The sequence below is a fragment of the Varroa destructor genome, unplaced genomic scaffold, assembly GCF_002443255.2.
Source record: "Varroa destructor unplaced genomic scaffold, Vdes_3.0 BEIS01000003.1, whole genome shotgun sequence".
In the NCBI taxonomy this organism is placed as follows: Eukaryota; Metazoa; Arthropoda; class Arachnida; order Mesostigmata; family Varroidae; genus Varroa; species Varroa destructor.
The window spans coordinates 24,732,967-24,758,579 of record NW_019211456.1 but is presented as its reverse complement, the minus strand read 5'-3'; the positions used below and the strand labels follow the sequence as shown (position 1 = coordinate 24,758,579).

The 25,613-nt window shown below is 40.5% G+C and overlaps 1 protein-coding gene and 2 long non-coding RNA genes across 6 annotated transcripts; 2 read left to right on the top strand and 1 right to left on the bottom strand.

Moving 5' to 3' along the window:
• Positions 1-646: 646 nt before the first annotated feature.
• LOC147756710 (uncharacterized) lies at positions 647-10,910 on the top strand. 2 transcript variants are annotated; one of them, XR_015325140.1, is made up of 3 exons: positions 647-850; positions 9,939-10,022; positions 10,180-10,910. It is a non-coding gene; the product is annotated as an uncharacterized LOC147756710 (long non-coding RNA). The 2 variants fall into 2 exon arrangements; XR_015325141.1 differs by lacking the exon at positions 647-850 and adding an exon at positions 7,752-8,161.
• LOC111247588 (3 beta-hydroxysteroid dehydrogenase/Delta 5-->4-isomerase type 4-like) lies at positions 5,374-16,572 on the bottom strand. 2 transcript variants are annotated; one of them, XM_022798692.2, is made up of 7 exons: positions 16,305-16,572; positions 11,791-12,024; positions 11,546-11,634; positions 10,896-11,173; positions 6,477-6,650; positions 5,972-6,226; positions 5,374-5,813 (listed from the first exon to the last, which is right to left on the bottom strand). In XM_022798692.2, exons 2-7 carry the CDS (start codon positions 11,985-11,987, stop codon positions 5,652-5,654), a joined length of 1,155 nt encoding a protein of 384 aa, XP_022654427.1. In that variant the 5' UTR covers positions 11,988-12,024; positions 16,305-16,572; the 3' UTR covers positions 5,374-5,651. The 2 variants fall into 2 exon arrangements, with proteins under 2 accessions (XP_022654427.1, XP_086841690.1); XM_086985564.1 differs by lacking the exon at positions 16,305-16,572 and adding an exon at positions 13,652-13,807.
• Positions 16,573-17,001: 429 nt separating this feature from the next.
• On the top strand, positions 17,002-20,535 carry LOC147756709 (uncharacterized). 2 transcript variants are annotated; one of them, XR_015325139.1, is made up of 2 exons: positions 17,002-19,114; positions 19,676-20,535. It is a non-coding gene; the product is annotated as an uncharacterized LOC147756709 (long non-coding RNA). The 2 variants fall into 2 exon arrangements; XR_015325138.1 differs by having other exon boundaries at positions 19,434-20,535.
• The last annotated feature ends 5,078 nt before the right edge of the window (positions 20,536-25,613 follow it).

Here is a 25,613-nt window from a genome sequence, read left to right as displayed (position 1 = left end):
TGAACCTAAACCATTTAGCGCCTAGTGTGGCTATGACGAAACCAAGCAGGGGAAAAAAGGTCGGATTACGAGTTTTTTTAGTTCTAATGCAAATACTGCAAGTACGGGTAACGTGCCCACCTTGTACGACTCGTGAAGACGAGTGTCGAGAGGCTCTTGAGACTCCGGTGTTTGCACTTTAAAAAAAAGGCTTTGTGTTTTTTTCAAGCTCGGCTTATTGAGTCAGCGTCTACAATGTCGGGAACCCCGTGAAATTGAACGTTCAAATATAGCGACAGTAGTGTCATATTCATCCTTACTAATCCTCATCCACTAATCCACACAAGGTTTTTTCTAACTAGAACCTTGCCCCTGACCTTTCCCTTGTAAAGCTAAAGGTGCTGTGTGAAAACCACTTGGGAGAAGAAAATTCACTTTGGTGTTCGGAGGGCCAAAATGAATCTGCAATAATATTTGAATCGAAGAACTAGCCTTTCTGATTCACCACTAAATGCGCAGATCTAAAAAAGGCTAATTTTGCTCTCTCCCTATGGCATTACTGACATATTGCCTGGTTGTAGCAGTTTGCCTTCTTTCGAGGACATCTCTCACTTCTTTGTGAGGCTTCTTACAATCTGATGTCCTCAGTCGTGTCTGCCGTTTTTACGCACGGGTTTCTAGCTTTGGTATTATTCGCGCCTGCACCATTGGCAGATTTCATTCTATTCTTTGGCTTCATTGTCGTCCTCTGCTTTGCGTGCTAGCAGATTTGCACCTAAGCGAGTCGAGCCACCATCGTTAATTTCTAAGCAGCAGCAATGTTCCTGGTGAAGATGAAGATGATGTTTGAGAGTTTGTCTGCATCTTCTTTGTAAGTTCTCACTAGATTAGCTAATTTGTAAGCCGCTAGAGTCAAATGATGGGTGAAACACACAGCTTTGAAACTTTAACTCGACAGAGATTAAATGAGATGACGTAGATTTGACAAAAGTAATGTAAATACCACCTATAAACACTACTGTTTGGGTAAGGAGAATTATTAGTAATACTAGGTAGACGTAAAACTTATCTAACTAATGGCCAACCAGGTATCGAGCTAGTCTGATCTCGTTGAGCTGTCATATCAGTCCCCGAAGCAAACACCGTGCTGTAGACGATCTTGGATATCATTGCAAAATGCTAAAAAAAAAAACGTTTCAATGTCGAATATCGTAATGTTTGAATAAATAAATCGAAGTTACTAATGTCTGTCATCAATAACGCCGCAACGTCTGAATAACGCCAGCAGCACATTGATTATTAATGCCATTAATACCTATCGAAATAGATAAAAACGCATTTCAACAACATAGAATTTGTGGTTGAAAGGGCACCACTGAGTCTGACAACTACACTATAGGCCATCGACGTACAAGATTTCCTTCAAGGCTTATTTTATCCGTTCAGTATCTCATAAAGGCTGTTGTGTACATAACGAAGCCTTGAAACATGCAAGTGGATTTGAGGACAGATGTATTTCTTTTATAATGAGGGAACCTTTTTCGTGGGTGAACGAAGGTCGAGCTGAGTCTGTTGCTCACGATAGAAAATCGAGAATTTAGGTAAATAGATGGATATTAGCCGTTCCAGATAATGAATTCAATGTTTAGTATACAACCTCACGGATATTCGTATTGTTTCACAGATATAATTTATAGGTGGGATGGTAGCGCTGCAAAAAGTGACAGATTATGTTATTTTCAATTTTGATCTTCCAAACTATTCAACTAACTACCTCATTTAGCAGTAGAGTAAGTAGACCTTGGTCGCTAACAGCGTAACGGAAGACTGCTAGACTTGGGAACACGTGAGATGGGGTTTCGGCTCAAAGTGGGGAGACGTACTTATTTTCACGCAATGGCTAATGAGCATAAAGCTGGAAAAATATATGAGCTATATGTGCTTGTTTGACAAAAAGACAAGCACAGAGAACCGTGGAAGTACTCTTCCGCTTATGAAAGGAATTTACAAACAGTTCTCATACACACGCAAGAAACGTTTGTTGTTCGTACTCCTATATATTGATGATTTTCTCTCAAAACGAACTGATGACAAATTATGTCAATCGTGCTAGATTTTTTATTTTCGTTTTAATTTTTTATGGGGTTTTAAATGTTTATGGGGCGCTATGTAAAAGAGGTCGAGGACCAGTATTTGGTGGAAGTTCAAGGTCAGTATCATCACGTTTGAAATATTAGTGTACCGGTAAGTGCGTTCATCTTCTGTCTTTAGTAGGTCTTTTGTACGGTCCACTACAGAATAATTGGAAATTACCAATTGATAAAAGCCTCCGTTAGAGCTGAGGAAATTTAGATTGATAACGTAGCAATAAAACCGGTACATTTACGTTAAAGGGGAAAGTTGGTTATTTATTTATAAAATTTCTAAAAACAACATTTCACGCTCAATAAAACACCTCATTTGAAAGTGACTTAAGTATATATTTTAATAGATAACGAGCAGTTTATAACAAGGCAACTACAAAAAGGGAATGCAGGCGACTGATTTACGAAGAGGAAATTCCCTAGTCGTTTTTAATTTGCAATAATAACCTTCCAAAGGCTTCACGTTCAAAAAGCTGCTCGTCCATGTAGGTAAATGTCCGAGCTGCGAAAACGTCTACATATTAAAGTTGTACGTTCGCTATCGCTGTCATGTAATCTCTGAGACGGCTGGCTCCCAGAACAAAACGAAGTCCGTCTATGCGCAGGTCCGACCCTAGATGACAACAGGGACGTACTTGTCTGCTAATCTTACGACATACGTAGTGCTCTAGGTTCTAACCTGTAAATAGGCACGCATCGTTTCGTGCTGAGGGTAAACGGTCTGATGAAATGGCTAATGGCGACACAGGGCACAAAGTTACGAGAACCTATCAATCTTGCTTCGGGAAGCTTTCGATTTATCTTCCGTTATTATTGAATTTCTGTAGGCGTGTTCAAGCATGAATCTCAAAGTGCTAAGTGTATTGCTGCTGATTTGCTTTTGTTTTGGAAAAGTCCCTGAAAATGCTTTTCCTAAATCTTTAAATAACCATAAAATAACATAACAAGATGTAGGATAGCGTTTTAGGTGCAGAACTAGGATAATTCCAATATTTCTATTTACGTTACTATTATTGCAAAAAGAGGCTTCATTCGTTCCTGCAACGTAAGTCTACCATCGTTCGGAAACCATATTGATGCGAATGGCGTGATCAATCAAAAGTTTATATTGAGAAAGGTACCAACCTTGGCCTGACATAAGATAACAATAATTATGTACATAAGTGTTTCTATACTAAACTGTAGAGCTCACGGTGTAAGGTGTAGACAAGCTCTCAAACATCACGTTCGTCTCAACGATGAGTTTCTCTGATGTCTACGTATGGTTCATATGCAGTACTTTGTAAAACGTGTCATTGATGCACCTCCGTATCTTATCACGTATTTCATAAATAAATATTATATATACATGTATAATACATAACATAGATAATAATATAAATTATATGTAATGCTCACTGCCGTAAGTTACGAAAGTTATCAAACAAAAGTCTGCCGTCTACTGATCACTACAGAGGAAAATGAATTGAGAGCGTTTCACCGATTGAAACTGGGCGTTCCTTTAGGCACAGACCTAAGCATATTCATTTTCCATTAATTGCCTTCGACTGGAGCTTCACGCTGCTAGATGCATTCGAGCCACTGTGTCCAAATGATAGAAAAGAAATACGTTTCAACTTCAAAAGTCAATCTAATAATACGACTCGTCTTATCGAAAACCAACGTCTGCACAAGTTCCGTGGGTCGCCCAAGACCAAGACTTGGTTCAATAAACCACAGTTAATGATTCACTATATAGACCTGGCTGGCATATATGCTCTGAAGAAATAAGTCAGGTGTCTAAATGAATTGATGTCTGTTAATATAGTATGTTGGCTCCGTCATAATGCAGTGGTAACGTTCTAGCATATTAAGCTTTGTGGGATGGCTGGGTTTGAAACCGGGTGTTCGTACACTGGGTTCCGTACTTCAAAGAGCTGTGTTACAGCAACTACCCATTGATTATAATTAGAGAACAGTAGGCATAATCACCTAAAATTTTAGGAAATTAAACAGTGAATATTCCCGTGTCTTCAGCCCCGATTAGCCACAGTTCGAAATAGTAACAACCTCAGTAAGATCTCTAGTGAAAGGGGACCTTAGCTGCTAAGAACGAGAGGGAGAAACTTTCAAGACGCCTTAATGCTTTCAAGACAGCTCATAGTAAAGCGGTAACGCTTATCCCGAAGCAATCTGATGCCGTTACAAATACTTGATACAAAGTTGGATAGCTCCGGAGATTGTTCCGGTTACTTTTGCACTAAACTATTCCAGAACTTATCTAAAAATAGGCTGAGCTTAGCCTGCCCAACAGGTATCTTGCCCTACTCCGTGTTGAGCAAGTTATACTTAGCTAGCTGGCAATCAACTTCGAGTCAGTGACGCAACCCTGGAGCGCGATATTGTTCTTCGAGCAAGACGACATCACGCACGAAAAATTGTTACTAGTCGCTTAATGAGCTCAAAGTCATGAGTGCGGTCCCAGACAGTATCGTTGTCAGACCGATCGACATTTCTAGTGGTACCAATCGTGCTACGCGGGACAGACTTATACACAATGCACGGGTTTTCCGTGACTGCGTATGGCTTCCCACAGAAGCACCACTGCTACGAGTAGCAACAGTTTTCTACGCATATATGAATGTATCTCTATATACATGAGAATAGTCATTGAACATCGACCCACTTGAAGGCTCTGAGAGGAATCCACGATATCGTTCTCAGCTAACGATTACCTGTGCTTCCGTCACAAGTGCATGAACATTGACGAAATTTAACAAAAATCTACAAGTGACGAGGTTTCTACCCGTCCGATTACGACTCACTTGATCACTGCCGTGATTCAACCACGATCTAGCAGTAAAATGGCATACTTCGCTGCCTTTTCTAAACGCACGCTTTCCTTATCACACGTTCCTACAGCTTAATCCCTTTACTGCTAGCCCGCCGGAACTCGAGTAAACAGTAGGCGTATACACATTTGTCGTTTACAGCTCAAAACATCGAAATGATTATAAGCAAAAAGTCCCGAAGTCCAAGATAGAAGACCAAAAACTCCCTAACATATATTCATTCAGTTCCAACGCGAACCTGACCTTTCGCCTGCCGTATTCACTGCATTCTCGCATCAAACGCCACCAAATTTGCAGCTGATGAAACAAATTGTTTTAAACTATTTTCCGATTATCATTTTTGTTACACATTGACTAAGAAAACAAACAAATTGCTGTCGTGTGAGCGACCATGGCTACATACACAATATACAAATGAATTTGTTAGAAAAGCAATTTATTTGTATTGTAACACAATTCACATTGTCCGAAGAGCCCAATAGTAAGGCGAATAGTAATGTTTAAATATGAAATGTTCCTTATCTCAATTTCAGAGTCGAACTAGAGGGCGCTACAAAAAAAGTTTATGTTTACTTGTTTTTGTTGTTAGCTTCGAAAGGAGACAGAGACACAGAGGTGCGAATTAGTAGATCCGAGAGGTCGATGCGGGAAAATGTTTCCGTTGTACCATTTTAGCAATTCGTTAATCACCGAATTACTAAATCTTGATTTCCTTATAGAATTTAAGTGAATTCTTATAGCTTTCTTCGGCTGTATAATGCGGATAGTACTTCAATCGCAAGGTAGCCTTTTGTCTGTTGAAGAAGACCGATGTGCAGGCGTAAGTGATGCCAGCTGGTGTCGGAAAGTATTCGCCGACCTGTAATTTTTCAAACGGAAAAAAATGAAAGCCGTTCACTTAAGCGGCTGCTGTGCTATCGCAACTATTTATCACGATCTCCTGGAAGGATATAGTCTGCAAGAATCTTCTGACGAGGAGCTGTTTGAACTCGTGATGCCCACTAAAGTTATCCTCACCTGGTATATCGGTCGAATCAACTTCAGTACTAGGGCAATAATACTCATTACGAAAACGGCCAAGAGGTATGGAATTGACCAGTCGCTGATACGGAAGGTGCCCTGGGCTTCCACGTACGGTTTTATCGTCGTATAGAATTCTTCAAGAGGAGTATCATCGGTAATGTAGTAAACCTCGCCAGCGCAATCGGTACTCCCACGTAGGCAGTTTTTCGCTACAATGTGTGCGTAAGCAGCATTGCCAACGTACGTGACCTATAGAGGTTACTCCAACACGTTATAAACGGAACGTTATTAAATCAAATGAGTTAGATAATCATTTGTAAGCCTCCATGACCCTAAAAACGTCTACTTTGATCCTTTCGGACCTAACGCTCGATAATAACTATAATGCAGTTAGCAATCAGGCACAACGCTAGCTAGTCGACACGCTTAATTCTGTGGTGTACGGTCGTCCTGGCATAACATAGGCGTGTATTATGAAAAAGTTCAAATGCTACATTACCTGGAATCTTTCATCGATGCTCTTAACCTTTTGGATCTTGGAACTTGCGTAAAGTTGAGCAGCCTTCATGATACGAGGTATGAAATGTTTATCCTGTTCGCCATAAAATATGGTCGGCCGAAGAACGCACGAACGGAGCTTTGTGTTTCCATCGGCCAACAAACGATTGTTTGCCTGAAAACAATAACGAGATAAACGAAAAAATTACACATCCTTATGTATGTGACGCTCGTAGTCTATATGCTATATTTGTTTAGGTTCACGTAACAGTTTGTCACATGCGCTTTTACAGAGTCTCGCAACGTCAAATTCCCGGAAAGCTATGATACCAGTTCCTCCTATTGTTTAGCATGCCACCGCTACCCGAATAGCAGAAGTGACAGTAGCAAAAAATTGGACTTCCGTATGGAAGCCCTAGCTGTTCCACACAGCCTTTTCAACTTTTATGGTACTTGGGCTCGGTGTTAAGCAACCGCGCGCGCAATGTTCTCATAAACGTTGAAGTTTGCATTCAGTTGTAATTCGAAGCGGAGAGCTCTCAATCATCTATCAGTCATCATCGTTCGCTCATCGACACATTTTGTAGGTTATGAAGAAGAGTTTCGTGTTAACAACGTCAATCTTAATCGAGCGCCACTCTTTTATCGAGTTTACTTGGGTGTCTCTGGCGCTACTACCTCGCGACGTCGGGGCCCGGCTTTAGAGGGTGGGGCGAACATTGCTGCTCGCGACACTACGGGCTCGCCGCGGCTCTCGGTATGTGCCTCCGAAGAGACGTCAAAGCTATCCGCTAGCGACGCTTATATACCTGACGTTACGCCAAGCCGCTCACGTCAGTTTGGGGCAGCGGCCACTGCGTTAAATTTAGCCCACTTGTTTAGGCCTTTCCTACCTTAGAAACACACGAGTACAATCGGAAACATGCAAAAAACTTGTGTATAATTCGCTTATCTAGGTCGTGTGCTTCGCACGCTTTCAGGTTTAAAAAAACCTGTGGTTGACAATGACGAAGCCGCCGTTTTCGCAGCTGCTAACAAATGCGCCGACCGACGCCATCGCTTATTTAGCGTTTTTCTTTCCAGTTACCTGGCCATCCCGCCTATTCGCTTGCTTGTCTTGCTCCATTACCCTTACCAGTCAACCCGTAGCCATGGCTACCGACATCGGTCGGTGGTCGAAGCTGCGTCTGATGTCGTTTACAGTCAACGTGACTGCGGCCATGGCGGGAGCGTCGGCGCACGACGCCACCGCCACTGTTCCATTATCATACTTCACCATCGCTAGCATTTTTTCCATGAACGACCCTTGCTGGCTGTGGCCACGGCAAAACAGTGCACGCCATACAAACAAAGAAGTGGTAATATACCATTTGCGTTAACTGACTTCTGTCTGGCCGGGTAATCAAATCTGCTTTACTGCTCAATTCTTCTGCCAGCCCATGTAACGTAGCGAACAGTCTTGCACCATGGCGAGGACAGCAACAGCCAAAGGCAGCTGTTGAATTCGGCATAAATACCCATGCAGAAGCGGTGCACAACACTGAGGGTTGCTATGTCTCCTACTTTGACAGGCCTCCGTAGCTTTTGCAGTTTGTACTTAGCTAGTCAGAACCAGCAAATACGGAACGTCGAAACGAACCTTCGCGTAACTTGAAGCCAGCTTTTCGCTTTTCCCAATAAATGGTGGTAAGCAGTCGTACAAGCTACAAGAAGACAGGTAACAGATAGTACATTGCCATCTTCAGCAATAATATTAGAAGTATCACTGCATCTTTGTCCCGGAACCACGAATCTCAACTGTGAATTATAATTAAGTCGATAGTTAATCGTTATTTGTGGCTCAAATGTTACAGTTAGTCGTTATACCAGCAAAAGTTGCCATGTGATCTTAAGTGGTAGCCACTTATATACAAATAACCCATTTTTTTTTTCAAACATGTCCGGTTTGTCTCGTCCCGTTTTTGGGTAACATTTATAGCCCTCCACGGACGGGACAAGCAATACTCTCGCAAGGTCGGTGCTAGGCGCACCATTTTTGAACGCCGATGGTGTTTCACCGTCAGCAATTATGACGAGGAAGAGGTAGAAAGAATCAAGTCAAACGCTAATTTACATTTAAAATTGCAATTAAATGCATCGTTTTTGGATTTGAAAAAGCATCTGTTGGAACCTCGTATCTCCGAGGCTTCCTACTCCTAGTTCACAGGAACCCCATACAACTATCCCAGCTGAAAACCCTAATCTCAACAGCCTAACCGCAAGAAAGATGGGGACTCCTTTGAGCATAGACGCCACGACAGGCGTGCTGTGAGACCTGAAGACCTCCAGGGCGCGTATGAACTGTATACGCCATCCCCGGATCAAGGTTATGCTCTTGTCACCCAACAATATCCGTACCAATTTGTTAAATACTGGCGTGTATACAAGGAATTAAACGCTCTGGTTGCTCCTGCACAACCACACGACAAAGCTCATTCTCATACGGAGACGCACCGGTACAGGAAAGTCAGAGCGACGCAACCGGATAGCCGATCAGTTCGGTTCTGTATATCATAAAAACAAAAGACTGTGGTGGCACAATTGCAAAAATGAAAGAAGTGTTGTTATTTTTACGGCTGGATAAAGTTCCAAAAATTTGTGACAAATACCCGTATACGAATATACCCGTCTTGCGAATTTACCTCTGAACATATTACTAGCAAAGTGATATAAATTTGTTGGACGTTATGCGGCTCCATTAGGAGGACAGATTTACTTTTTGTATACGTAACACCATTCCGGTTTTCATGAATACGAACGTAACGTTATGAAAAATTTAGAAGAACAAACAGAATTTCGTAACGTAAATACGGTAAATTTTCATTTAGGTGCGATTATCCACATCAGTTTGAGGAAAAATACTGTTTCACATTTCGACCGTATCGTTGAAAACAATATTGATTATTGCCTACCTTTTGCCAGAGCCTGATCTACAACACGATTTAAATTTCGTACGCGTATATTTTCCTATATAGTGGACAACGGACCACTGGACACGAATAGTCCCAGTAGAAGCCCTATTTTTTTGCAATACAATGTATAGCAATAACCTTACATAAGCATTCACTCTGTCCCCTTTTATCTACGGCGTAAAGCAAACTTTGGAGACGCTCAGTGGCCATGTAGCTCTTTTGTATATTTGCGTCAAGATACGATTGACACGCACAGTGTGTCCTGTCGCCGCAACACTTCAACGTTTCCATGACATTTGGATGACGCAAAAATGGCGCGTTCACCTACTAAATTTAAACAATCGTGAAGTGGTCTTTATGTTCGAAATCGTACGCAGACACTTTGTTTTGTGTTGGCCGAAACAATTCTTGCTGGCTTTATTTAGAATATTTAGTAGAATAGATAAAATTCAGGCGTTATGCACACAGGAGTCAATGCCATAAAGTTTCCTATTGGTTTTTGACTATTCCAGATTAATCCTAGGTCGTTTCTATGCTTTGAGCCTCCCTGGACGTTCACCGATACTGAATGCGGCTCAACTTTTCATCGAGTAACAGTTAAGCTCGCTTTCTGCCATTCTTCACACACGGATAGCTCAACTAGCAATAGTATTATAGTGCCATATTACTTGAATGAAGACCCTATAGTTAACAACAGTAGATTGATGTACGAGCGTGACATCTGCAATGTGTAAAATTGGCTTGTTACATTAGGCGATCGGACAATTGACTGGACTACCGTTTACTACCCAACAGAAAAGTCAAGTAGATTTTAGGACTAGTTGCCCATAACCACACGACTGATGATCGATTTCTACGGGTAGACCTCACGAACTCACCTCCCATGGCTACATACATATGTTAACAGCTGCTACTTCTCAAGTGGTGCGTTTATGAAGATAAACAGCTTTCTCGAACTCAGGTCATTTTGCCTATCTAGTATCACTTTACATTGGTGGTTCTATCGACTAAACTTGAGGTCCGCGTTACGACAGTATCGCTTGTAATATTGTTTAGCGGCTTTGTAATAGTAAAAGCACGATACGTGAATTTGTTTATCTTGAATTTTTTTAGTGGGAAGCCAAAATGTGTATGTGTTCAATTTAAAGGCTATACCACTTCGGATGCCTTTAAAAAATTATTCTGGGCGTGCTGGGAACTATTTGACAGAAGCTCTAGTGCTCTTAGTTGACGTTTTAGGACTCCTACGAGGCACGTAGTTAACTTTAAACACCCCCATTTTTTACTTTCGGCTAGTATTCGTTGCTCTTTTATTATATCTGTAACGTACCGCGGTCGTCGATTGTCGCATGTTAATAACACGAGTAACGTGTAATTGTAGAGTTATGTGGACGACCTTGTCTGATGTTGAAATTTGGCTTTCCAAATTCGTCATAATAAGGTACGCTATTTACCTTATAAAAACCTACCTGAAGGACAAGCTGTTCCGCTCGGTGTTTCGTTTCAGCGTAGGGTCCCATGAGGAAATTTTTCGGCACGAAGGTCGTATTTTCGGCTCCATAGAAAATGTGGTTCGAGGACACAACGGTATCAGTTGTGGAGGTAAAGACAAGGTAAGGGACATTCTGTCGAATACAAGCGTCAATTACATTACGCGTACCTTCAATATTGATTGCCTCGAGGGCTATTTGGTTTGGGAACAGCGATATGTCAACTAGAGCCCCACAATGAATCACACAATCCACTCCTAAAATAGACAGCGCAAGATGAGGAAACGGTTAGTATAACAATTTTTTCTCACTCAGATACACGTAACGGACACGTACATCGCACATGACTAAATATCGATATAACGAATGATAACGTTTGACTGGATACGCAGAGGAATATGTATGTACATGGCGTTGTACTTATTAATTGCATAAAACAAAAAAAAGAAGCTGATATGAAGGTGCATAATGGTAAAACGTTTCATGGGGCTGAAATCTCATCATCATAGGTGCAAGTATATACAACTATGAGAACCGCGGGCTCGTCTTTACCAATCATTGTTATTATTTATGTTACATAATCATTACAAAGCTTTTCCGCTTCATGAGCGTAAACAATGAAAACGTACCTTCACAAGCATCAAGAATTTCGTTTGCATACGTCAGGTCTCCAAGGATTTTTTTCATTGGCTTTTGGGTTGAATGGCCCAAATTGTTCCTGTTGACCAAACAACAGTACCGTGTTTATATTTATACGTTACTATTTTAGGGAAGCGTGTTGAGGTCTACGCTGTGTCCTAAATTACTAACTATTTCTCCTGCATTGTATCAGCTCGTAGCGAAAACAGCTCAATATAGGTTAGTTTATACCCACTTGTAAGGGATAACGTCAAAAAGGCGAATATTCTTGCAGTTGGAATCCTGCTCCTGAAGAAGCTTGACGACATGCTGCCCAAGGCACCCACTGCTCCCGGTGACTAAAACAGTATCTGTTGGCCGGAGGCCCACAGAGGGACCTTTCCACAACGAATCGACATCATTATTGTTCTCGAGAGAAGGAGATAATACCATCCTAGTTCTACGGGTTTTTTTGTTGCTGCGAGTTTTACTGAAAAATAAACCATTGGCTAATTAGTTGCTGTTCGTCTTTGCTTGGTTTTTACATCTGAGTAACATATTTGTCTTGTCAGCATAATTATACAGGGTGGTGCGTTTGAATCGATAACCTTTGACGGATTATTTTCGTAACGCTACTGCTGCTACCAAACGAGAGCCAGTTCTCTATAGAACGTCTTATTTTAAATATTTAAAAAAAGCACAGCTATTGCTCACTCTTTTCGGGTTCATGGGGCAAACCGCAAGATTCTCAATGAAGTTTAGATTTAAGAGGATCGAAAGCATATTCCAACGGCTCAGAGGACCATTTTCAGTACATTTGAAATTTTGCTGTAGAGATTAGCAGAACCGCTTCCAAGCGGAAAACATCAAAGGCTGATTGGCTAGGAAATGATGTAAACGTCTCGTTGATTCTTACAAATACCCAATAGCTGGATGTCCTATGTAGCGCTTGGACATTTTCCCTTATATTATACCTTTAATCGAAACTAAAATATGCTGTGTACGACAAATGCGACCCCATATAGAAGTGCATGACCTGTTTTAAACGATTAATCTGATACAAATATGGTTTTAGTAATTTCCAGGCCAGATCTAGTTTGATACGTTAAATTTAAACAACAGTGTCTTCGTAGGAGCCAATATACTAACTAAGCTGCGCTGAATACAAGGAACCTCATCATTAACGGAAGGACGGACGGACGGACTTGCTCTTGTTAGAAACGGACCAATACGAAACTTTATAATCTTTCACAGAAGGCCGTAGCTAATCAAACCATCATTGGCTTTCAAAAGCAGATTTTTATTTGTTTACCGTAAATTCAAATTATCCCCTAAATAGAAATTAAAATCTGTATCTAAAAGACATTTATACGTAGGCCCAATTTGAATATAGAGGTAAATAGAATTATTTAAAGGGTTACGATTTATGCAATTTAGACCTTGAAAACTGGCAATACAGATCCGGACAGAAAATTCAGGATTTTAAACGAATCCAAGTATGTTTCAAAAGATATAGTGTTCAGTTTGTGTGTCCTCATGGTCCTCTGATGCTTTGATAAGCAACAGCTAATCAGGATTGTGAGACTGCTACCATTAGAAAAATGCATATCCTTTGTAGTTTGTTCCAGCAACCACACTATCGACAAATATGGACTTACTCCGACAAAAGTTCACAACTGTGAACGCCGTTAGCAATAAACGAGCGTCGAAAGCAGTAAATGTTACGGTTAATTAGATGCGCTTTTGGATCTGAGATGCACCCAAATGTGTGTCAATGCTACATGTATCAAAGCGGATCGCATCACAACAAGTATGCGATGGCAGGACACGCTATTGTATATATTATACTGTCGACCATTTTTCCCAAGCAAATATACAGGAGATCAAACTAAGCTAGTGTCCCTATGGCATCGTTTGCTACGTGTGTCAACACGGTAAAGGTCAAGATAGCCCCTCTGCGTTTAGCGATTAACGACAGCACCGGACGTAAAAACTCGACGCATATACTAGACATCCAACTGTGATTTCTAGATCTTTGGCATGCATAGAATAGATAAAGTTAAATGTGTAAAACAAATCTAAAAGGGGGCTAAAAAAAACACTACTACCAATCTCACATTGTGTTTTTCGTAAATCGCCGCGCATCTACGAGCAGTGATCGCATCGCATAACCCCGCTCCGCGCTAGCGGGTAGCCGTCTCAAGAAATGCTCAGCTAGAGCAATGTTAGACGTAGAACCCGAAACGTTTAGCCAATCATCATACATCGACTGCTGCCGCGTGGAACAATATTTACCTGTTTGACAAACTAGATCGAAATACTTTAGTTATCCGAACTTTTTGGGGGCCAACAACCTAACTAATGAAATTTCGTATATAGCTAAATTTGAAACACCGATCAGCTGATACGATGATAGCTCAGGAGGTGTCCGATAAAGAAAAGAAACGATTTAAAGCGAGCAGAAAATACTAAAGGGATTATAATAAGAATATCGTTATAACCGCTCACACTACTTATTTGTATCGATAAAAACATTGAGTACACATGCTGGAATGTGCAGGCAAATCTGCATTGTTTTTTCTATTTTCATCCAGTTTCACTTTAACGTCAACGTCGTAACGCCACATTTTAGTAGTTTTTCGACGTAAACGTAGTTTTAGCAAATCTTATCAAAAATAAGTAAGTTAGACTTGTGTAGTTTATCTGCAAATATAATTAACATGTTTCTTTAAGTCGTATAGTTAGTCTTGAATCTCATTCGTGTTGTTGTTAATGTCTGAAACGGAAATCTTCTTTTATACCTAGACGCCTGGCTTTATTTATGCCAATTACTTGTTTAATATTCGTGAAACTTTTTCCTTGACGGAAACGTACTATGCACGTTAGTGTTTCGCATCGAAAACACTCGCCTAATCGTGTGAAGTAAAATTGCCCCAGAAAAAGAGGTGAAGAATCCGTTGTTCAAAAGTACTTCAGATTGCTACCAAGCGCCCTTAGTTTTAGTGGCCCCAAGTTGGCCAGGCATCTATGATTCGAAAACATTCACCACTCCTTATGACGCCGACACATAGTATATTCTTAATTGAAAAGGGCGTCGCATTTTCGAGGACATATTTTTAGTAAATTCTACTCAGAGTGTTTCTCGATACGTTGCCCCTCTCAGATAGTATCAGGCCCCTTAAGGCTTTAGATCCATGCACAGAATACCAACCGAAAAAAGGCGAAACACACGTGAGCCCCGTAATTAGTTCTAACAGCAATTCCGGATCAAAGTTAGACGTATTTTTTGCTAGTTCGCACTCGCTGAATAACATCTGATCATCAAGACAACGTAGCGCGTTCTTAGTAAGCGATACAAATAATACATGCGCACGTGACGGCGCCACGGGCGGCTACAAGAAGGAACATGAAGGTTGAACTGTAACAAATCTTATCTAAGCTCCTCCATCCCCCAGTCGATACACGATATGCATATCTGATGGTCCGTCAATTCAGCTATCTGCTAGACCGCCTGAGGGTCGAGTCAATCATGGCTGTATTCTTGTTTACCATATATACACATACATAGCTAACTACCTTCAAGGAAATGACACAAGTCGATTTCCAAATGTAGCCACACGAAGCCGGTGCTATATTACTACATAGTCAAACATCGTATGTACCCACTGTATCTGTATGTACGTATCGACGTACATTCGTTTAAGACGGAATGCAAACATCCGCCGCGCTGTATAATAATGAATAAATTTGTCCATGAAGGAATCTAGTTGCCGCCCATAAGCCGACCTTCGATTACATGTTTCGTCTTTGGTGGGCTTCGACTCTTCAAATAACAACACTTATCAAGTAGCCCCTCCCCATTTAAGAACAGAGTCCCCTAGCAATCTCCCAGCTTCTCAATGTTTACGATACTGCTAATTAAATTTCGCCATTCCTTCTGGAGCCGTCTGCTTGGGCGGTCACTGCGCTAAGGAAATTCCATGTACAACTACAGTGTCTACCGGATTATTTGAAACTCATCAATAGAATATTAGGCTCTAACAACTTATTAAAGGCAAGGCCGTGCAAAATATCCTCCGGCTGAATCTTCTAGTGGAAGCAGCTTATTAACGCCACACAGAAGGTGATTCTGAAAACTTATACATGCAGTGAAGATGGGCGAAAACGTTAAAGAAAATTAAGCTTAAAAATGTTATGTATATGGCCAACATGACCAAACATAGAACTTCTGGGTACCGTTTTATTATCTCGAATCCACACATTCACACGTTTTTTTTTTAATTATCATTTAGATATTACGCTTCCAATCACGTAGTAGTAGGAGACAATGGCCACAATTTGAAAGTAAAATTGGCCGCATTATTGCTATTTTTCTACACCGTGCTATTACGTCTATTCTACAACATAGCGGCTTAAAAGAACATTTATGGACAGCGGTGTTGGCAGACCCTTTTACCTGTTTTAAGGGTATGGATTTAATCTTTTATGCTGCCACGGGACAAGAACGATTCCTTGTGTTTCAGGACGCATTGGACTTTGGTATGGCAGTTGAACCTTGTGCTGTCAAAACAACTTTCGACTAACGGATCACAACGCCTTTAGGTTTCACTATAGACAACTGTTAGAATCTGTCTAGTCCCCTGTCTAGGTTTGTCTGTTTCAGCATACAGATATCTCAGTAACTACTGTTATAACAGACAACTCTATCTAAAAATTAATGCAGCGTTATTAAACATTATATCACGCTCCGCAGTCCTTTGTACTAAATACCTTTTCGAGCCTGGACAGACGATCGGCAATCGAGCAGTATAACGAGTGGGATATAATTTCCTTTTAACACAACACGGAGCACCGCGAGCAAAAGCACCGAAAACTGAGACTCGAACTCCAGCCACCAATAACAATCGCCCAACAAACGCCGGGTGCTACCTCGCACTACGAACTGGGACACAACCCCTCTGCGGCCGGTCCAGTCAACATCTATACAGAAACGACCGAAACGCTATCGCAATTGTTGAGCGGATGAACTATTGTCAACAGGAGCAACGAGCGGACGGCACTTTACGGCGCCGGGTCAATAAATGCTTGCGTTGATTTCCCTCTCCAACGACGTTAGCGGGCACGATGGCGTCGGCGAGAAGGGTCGCAGTCGCCACAAAACAGAAGACGCACCGTACGCTAATCGCTCCGGCGATGGCAGTGGATGGCGCCAACGATGCTGAATCATCGAACGTCTGCCCTACCCGTGCCAGATACTACGATCTGAATAAGATGTCACTTAGTTTTACGGCGCCCGATCTGTCGACTTCCAGTGACGCTTACAGTCAGCCCGGCCGGCTGACCCCCACGAATGAGGTTGCGCGCGCATTGAAAAGGCACATGCGTTCGCTGATTTCTTATCCAGAATGTTTTCGTTCGTTCTATTTTCGCCTTGGCGGCCTGGCAACCAAGACGATCACGCACCAGCAAGCAACGAAAAGCGCGCACGCGAAACCGTAGATCTGTATTCATAAGCGAGTATAATGTTGACGGCGCTAGTTAATCGTCGGAAAAAGTAGAGGAGTTCAAAATGTCAAATATGGATACGGTCCAATACAAATCAAAAAGACATTTCATCCACCTGGCCGACGTGTTCGTTATGACCTATTATCGGTGCCATTGACGTGTTGTTATAAGAATTAAGATCTGCAAAAATTCGTAAGAGAAGAGCCGTTGCGTATCGGTCACGCCAAGGAAATTGTTAGATGTTATTCGAGAAGAGCCAAGATGTTTCTTTCTATTACATGGGCATATTTTATTTTTAGCTAATGCTACGATATGACTAGATATGCCTACGCCCCCTCCAACAAATGCATCGTTTTCGAAGTCGTTTTCTTCTATTATGGGTCCACTGGCAAACAAATACTTATTGTTAAAAGCCGTGCGTAGGATGAGATCTTGTGGCCCCCAGACTAGTTTCTCGAGAACGTAGCGTAGCTAGTCACCGAAAGAAACGTATAGCCGTTGCAGACGCTACTCAGTACAATGCCATAATTAACATTTTGAAAGTGCGATGACAAAACCCTAACAGTCATAATGGAGACGATTACGGTCACGGCTTTCATATTCCTGAGCCCTGGCCCATATCAAAACGAACGGCATAAACTACAGGGAAACAACCCTCAGTGTAGATGAGCAGCAGCAGCAGCAGCAGCAACAAGCCGCTACCTACACAATGCCCGTGGAACACACCTAGTGCCACCTATATATATGACAACTGGCGATGGATTAGGTGAACGGTTAATGATATAGGTAACTCAAAATTTTAACTTTATGTGCCGAAACGCAAAACATCTTTTCAAAGCAGACGATATTTGAACTAATATTGATTGCTGTTTAAACTATTGCGGAAGGTACGGCTGACCCTAGCACCCACGTAGCTCTATTGGACTGACATTTGCAAAACTAACGGCTGAACAGTATAATTGTGATGCCAGAAATATACCTTCTTAAAAGCACATAGTTTTGTCTAGCCCCCACATCACATAAACACACTACAGCTTAATACAATGTGCCAAAAAGAACTAACGGGCCATTTACATACACTTAGCCATATTTCTTGCTCTTTTTCCTATTATCGTGGCGTGTTCTTTTTTTGTAACATAGTTGTAATGAATCAAGGTAGTTGTGCTCAAGAGGAACATATGTATATACATACATATATTTTCCTATAAGATCTAGCTGTTTTAGTAAATGCTAAAACACACATGGAAATTTCTTCGTACATCCTGTGATGATAATCGAAGCCCACCAGCTTCTGCCAAGTATATGTAGTGAGACATCGAGATAAAGCTGGCTAGAACGAGTTCAGTAGATAGTGACGTAATCATTATTTCATGTTATAGGCTAGAGCTGGTCATTTCTAGTTGACGTTAGTGCCAATGCCCTTTCAATAGTCGTCTAGCAAATATTTCAGCCCGATATATAAGGCTCATTACTCAACCCGCAGACTTGCACCCAGATAAGCACCGTGTCGAAAATCTCTTAAGCGCATCATTATCCTACATGGCTATATTCCAGATCGAGTTAAAGGCGCGGCCTCCGAAATATATGGTTCACAGTATTCCAAGCCTGCAGGATAACATTAAGATGGCGGACAGTTTTAGCTCTCATAGACACATTGGGACAATTGCTAATTTGTATAATATATGAAGATGAGTTGACGCGGCATTATACCGAACGAAAATACGTCAGTATTTAATTAAGTAAATGGCATTAATGGATGAAGCATGTTCTTTATGTGTCAGTCGATTTTAAAGTGAATAACTTCTTCGAATATTTCGAACAACAGCTTTCTCTCTATCAGGTAGCGCGCAGATTATCTGACGGCGGTCTCTGGCGTGAGATCGTACCAAACGAAATGCGTTCGAAATCGCCTGAGACAAAAGGACCGTCGAATATTAGTTGTTGCAGCTCCATTATCACCTCCTCCAGATGATAAGGGCATAATTTACTGATAAGCTAAAATCTTTTAAATGGTGTCTGTGACACACTAACTCGATATGGCGTGTACCTTGCTCGTGAATTCTCTCAGTAAACAGGTAGCTGGTGGACATCTTTACTTTTGTATTTACCAACAACACTATTATTTGGATACACTAAACTTCAATAGTGAATGTTCTAATCGGAATGAAATAAGGCCATTGGAAAATTATTAATTAATAAATTAACTGACTAGAGCTTTCTGTAGATATCGATCTTATAGTGTAAAATTGTTCTGCTTAACGGAAACGGGAAAAGCATTATTTGAGCTTGATATCTCCATTCGAGCGTTATACAACAGATCGGAACAAATGGTAATGTTATTTTCTCTCGAGCCGATACAAAGAATCTGTTTTTCTGTTCTGGATCTAAGAGCAGTTCTGTAACACCCCTCGTTTCCTGGACTCGAATGCTACCATCAAGAATGTCACTTACTCGTATCCACATATGAACCAGAACCAAGGTCCTGCTGTTTGCATTTAGCAGCCGCCATATGCAGTTCAATCATTTTGTCGTGGACACGCTTTCCTATCTCTTGTATTATGCCGCTCATCATAGATTATGGCTACATCATCGTTATCAAGCGGTCTATCTAAAAGTCTCTTGAAGCGCCCTTTCAGAATCCTCGATTTCTGACTCTCGACTCAGACGATGCCTTGCAAAAATTACCTGTCATCGCATTCGCGCTTCCGAATGCGTCCCGAAGTAAAGTGACTTTCTGGACTACCGATGCGAAAACATCCTATGGTATCACGCGTATTTTTGTTATGAGTGTGAATATGTCGAACCTAAACTTCAGATGAGGTAAATTGTGTAACATGATAGGATTTTTGGCTTGCTAGTAGATTCGTTACTTGATGATGGGGTGATCTGGTGACTTACCGATTTTTATCGACACTTCTTATTGGCTAAATTTCTAGTACGCTAGTTGTGACCGTGTCATCAGTATTCAGAGGTGAGTCTACCGTTGATTTAGTGAGAGTACATCGAGATGCCCTATGAAGTTCTTGTTTTTCTGTTTCAGAAACCACTGATGGTTCGAACCTAATGACGTGCTCAATTATTAGTTACTGCAGATAAATATCGCCGTCTGGCAGAAATGCTGCATCTCTTTGGTCACACTGTGCATCGACGTAGATGGGATCTGCGATTAACCTGCACGCAATTCAATCCTCAAAGAATGAGCAAGTCAATATGAATAGGTCGAAGGTCGTCTGATTTGCTAACCTACGACGTTAATTGGTAGGGACAAGTTCATACGTCTGAAATTAGTTTATTTTTTTTTGTCTGATGGACGAGACAGTCAAATAACGGCAGTGTTTTGTTAAATTTGGCTAGGGAAGGAAGGCTGTAAAAAAATGGCATATGTTCCACTATGAAGGCAAGGAAAGTGGTTGAACTCATGATGATTATGATCCTGCCGGAAGATTATATTGTGCGAGAATTTTCCCCAAATACATTAATATATACTTAATTCTAATCCAAGGGATGTCTTTACTTGATCAAAATAGTTCTGGAGAACAAGGCTATACGTAAAGAGAGACTTATGTATCTGGAATAAATTCTCCATGTAGGCCATGGCTAGGATCGCGTACGAAAAATAGAAACCGATAGCAGCAAAGAGTCCAAGACGATCTTCGACGATTTGAAGCTGCTAAGGGAGATCGTACGTAGTAGGCTCATGTGGGCAAAAGGCGCTTTACCAGTGTGGCATCGAGGCCAGGAAAGTTGTAGCAAATATCAATTTTATCTATTATAACAGACGTTTATGGTTTAAACTCATTTTTAAATTCATACTTATAGAATGCGGCCTCGCTGAAACACAGCACAACACCCTATATTGCTTAATTTAAAAAACACCTTTAGTGGCGTAAAATGCTCATATACACAGTATTGGTCTAATTTTTAGATGTACTTCAATTCTTAGATGCACACTGATCCTGCGCACGTTCCATATATGGATATAACAAAATGAGGTGAGAAGGATTTGGAGCCTATTTCCTTATCTGGGTTATATCTGGTTATTTTGATAATGCGAAAAACGAGACTAAGTTAATACTGATATGTCAGCTTGACACCAAGTATACAACAGTTGTTTTTAGTACTGCCATTTTACTTAAAAAAAAAAAAAAAAAAACTATTTAGACAATAACTTAAGTAGTTCCGATTGTTGAAAAAGCCACTTTGTGCAGCGTCTTAAACTGCGTTTAACAAGTTGACGAAAACATTTTGTTAATTAAGTCAAGTATTGATCCGTCTGAAAGGTAAGTGGAAATTTTTGACCCTAACTGTATACCGATAAAGGAGACCTCATCTGTATAATCAAGAGCTTTCGAATATACTAAATTTACCCACAGTGTAATGATTTCCACATTAGAGCATCGATAATAACCGGGTATAGTTATAAATAGAAAACATTAGCCAGCGTTTATCCAGCAGAAACGCTTCAAGAAAATGTTAAAAATCTGGTATTCTATATCGCTTTTTGCCATATAGGCAATCGTAATTGAAGGGTAAGAGCAGAACGCCATAGACGAGAAGCCTCAGGAAGTTCCTGTAGTTAAAAAAATAGAAAAATATGAACAGTTTCATTACGCAGAATAGTCGTATGAGAGTAGGCGTGCGCGCCGTTATCCGACACGAAAGTGATCTCTATATGACGCACGTTTTGCTTATTGTTTATTTTCTGACGTTTGCTTCTTTTCGATAACCTCGACCCTCGGAATCCTTCAAGTCCGTTGATCATATCGATGCAACTAGACGTTGCATCGCTATGATCAACTTCATCAAATCAATAACGTACTTAGGCATAAACAGCAAAAAAAGAAGGCTTCATCCTGCGTGCTCTTTCTCGGCACATCGACGTGCTTGCTGCATGCAAACCATGCCACACCTGCGTACACCTGTACATGCTATGGCTTTCTTTGTCATTGGCTGGTTCATTTGGCTAGGCAGTGCTACATATTAATGATGCCCTGTATGTTGCTGTAACTAGCTTTGGCAATTGAACTAAGTTCTAACATACCAGAACAGTAGAGAAGGAAAAATGATTTTTTAGAAAGGAGGTCTGCAGAAGCATGACGAACGTGTCTGAACCATTTTAAGCGTTAATCCGAATTTCGAATACTGTAGTAGTAGTAAAAATATTGTATCGTATCAGAGATTTAGCCGTTCAGATATATACCGATAGCAATCGGTCGAGTAATAAAGGGGCTCGTGCAAAGCTCTATATAATATAGATGGTTTATTTTTTTATTTACTCTTTCTTCACTAATTACATAGTTGCATATCATGGCATGTACAAATAATCTACCCGACGGTCTGTCCACGGCGTCATCGTATATTGTAATTCGATTTTTCAGTTTCAATGAAAACTTATTTCACATCACTTCTGTACTTTCTAATTAAATATATTTATTATTAAACATATTATTATGTTATAGTAATAATAATTATAATAGCAATAGTAACCAAACTACAGGCAGAGATCATCACCTCATCGGTTGACATGTTATTGACAAATTGGATATTCCTATTTCCAATTATGAATTTGTGCCAAAAGCCTCTACGGCATTCATTACCGTTCGTCATCCATTGGTTAATATATAATATAATTATAATAATTATTTTGTTTCGTCATATCGTGCTCCAATATTTAGGTAATTTACGAATGTAGGTATAGCTTTAGTAAAATGATAAATACGTAAATAATAATTATTATTATTATTATAATGTTAAAGTAATACAATTGACAGTTATGTCATCGACTTCCCCAAATTCGAAAGGCCAATGTAACGTTGAAAATAAATGCACCACTTTATCCATCACGCAGGTCTTACATTCCTTTCTACGATTCAAATCCGCGTAGTTTACTATACATATCTCTATGGCTTATTGTACGTAAGTATATATATATATATATATATATATATATATATATATATATATGTGTGTGTGTGTCTGTGTCTGTGTACTCGTAACAAAGTGTGTGCTTTTTTAGCGATTTCCTTGCCAAGGATAATTTGACCCGTCTCCCATTGACTGGGACTGAAACTATCTCTGAGCCTAACCCTAACGTAGTAATTCTTTTTCCTTTAAGCTTCATTTCATTGCGGATTACAGATTTCATAATAATATCGTTATGTGCTATGATTTCAATACAAGTGAAACAAATATTTTAGAAGTACAACAAAAACATAGATAAAACACTTTAATAACATAGCGAAGGACAACCGGCGGGCATGAAAGCAGATTTCATCTTTTGTATTTCATTTGCGGCAACATTGCATCTTTGCCTCATCGTCGACAACCAATTTCCTCTCACCTTTTGCTTTTTCTTTTCTCGTTGTTATTTTCAATAGTATTCATAGTAATAGTAGTGGTATTATAACATAATCAGTATCCTGGTCTGCAGATGTATCTGTGTGTCCGCTTTTTTCTATCTCTCTCGCTCGCTCCGCTCCGCTCTCTCTCGCTCGCTCTCTCGCGCGCTTTCGCTCTCTCTTTTTCTCTCGCTCTCGCTCTCTCTCTCTCGCTCTCTCTCTCTCTCTCTCGCTCGCTCGCTCTCTCTCTCTCTGTCTGTCGCTGTCCCCCTTACTCCCATCGTGTATTTTTTGTCAGTTTTTTCAACATTTTCTCATACCACCTTCAGCATATCGACGCTTCCTGCAGAGCCAGAAATACAACCCAAACGGCGTCGAAGAGTTTTGTGCATTGCTTTATATATATATGTATATGTATATATATATATGTGTATATGTATATATATATATATATATATATATGTATATATATATATATGTATATGTATATATATATATATATATATATGCATATATATTCCAATGCAGTATAGATTCGACATGACATCTATTTAGTCAGAGCTACTGAGCGCCATTTAAAATAGCATACGTAAACAAGTTGTATGCATCATCTTGAAATGAAGATATATCGCTGCGCCAAAACACGTAGCGACAACGGCCCTTACAGATGCTATCCTACGCGGTGAAACATCCTACAGAAAGCTACACAACTAATTACGTACAACAAAGCTGAATATAAATGCAATCGGAAATCCTGAGATCCACGAATGTCCATATGTCATCCTTCATTTTGCTCTATCTCGTCGTTATGTTCCCTATTGTTTTAGTTTGTTTCGTATATATTTGCGCATGAACTTACTGACTGGAAACACAAATGGCAACTAAATGCACAGCAACTTTTCGACGCCGCTGTTTTTTTATCCCAAGTGCTGAGATCCCCACAAGTGGCACTGGCGTCTTTGAGTATTCCACATAAACCTTATTGGCCTGAAATAGCGCACTGTCGTTCATCTCTAACGACCGTATCTATGAATCAATTGCCGAAACTTCTCTAAAATCTATTGCATGTTAGATAATGTTATAAACCATTTGTCTGCATCTCATTTGCATTATCTGTCATGCGTGTTCGAGTGGATCTGTGTTGAACTATCTGTTTGTTTGCTTGCTTGCTTGTCTCTATGGCCAGCTAGACTGTATTGTACTCCTAAGGGTCTCCTACGCCTGCTCCCAAACAGAATGCGAGATGTCGATGGATGACCCGATTTTCAATCAACACTAAACTATCAACTATAAGGCATCTAGGAAACAAAGACGATTCATCATCGAGCAACAGTCTGTAAGCACGGGCAGGGCCTGAAACGTTTTTTATCGGTTCTGTGTGTATCTTTTAGATAACTGCCGGTGCTACATCAGCCGGACTTGATGCAGCATGTCGGCTTCAACTTCGGCGCGAACGCACTCACATCATAAATTCGAATACATCGACTCGTCTCGTCAGTATATCTCGTGCCTTGTCCTTCTCCTTTTATCCAGCATCCTAATCATATTTATCATCGTCCCTTGTTTCGCAGTTCTCTATACCTTATATATATATGTAAAATTCATCTATATATATATATAAGTGTATATTCCGCTCTATATTGCTCCTGCTTGCGTCCTTTCTATTATGACCGCTATTACCCGCCGCATCAATACTGTTATCATTACTCAGGGGGATGCAGATAGCAAAGCTGTGGAGAAATTCTCCGAGGCACCCCAAAAGTGCCTCCGAACACCTGTGCGAATAGAAAAACTATCTTTGGAGGGCCTTGCGTTCGTCATGCAAACAGTCCAATTCGAAAGCTACTCCTCAATTCAGGCTGCTACAGTTCTGCTGCCCACGTGACTGTCTTTTTTGTATCATTATTTTACAATAAACGAACGAACCTAGCCGCAACCTATAGCATCGCCGTTATACATATATATATATATATATATATATAGTCTATATTTTAGATTACATAACGCGTCTGGGGTTATTATATATCGTAACAATGTACTGTGTAAAGGTTTCTGTGTTTGCTACGTTTATATATCGTTTGTTTTCGCGCGCGCATCTGTTGTATATAGTTCGTGCGTGTCCCTTCGTTTGTAACCTTCGTGGGCTCAGCTCATTCGTGCACTGTCTCCTTACTGTTTATACTAATAATATCATATAGTTATCCTTGTTCTCCTTATTTATTAATTTAGTATGTAT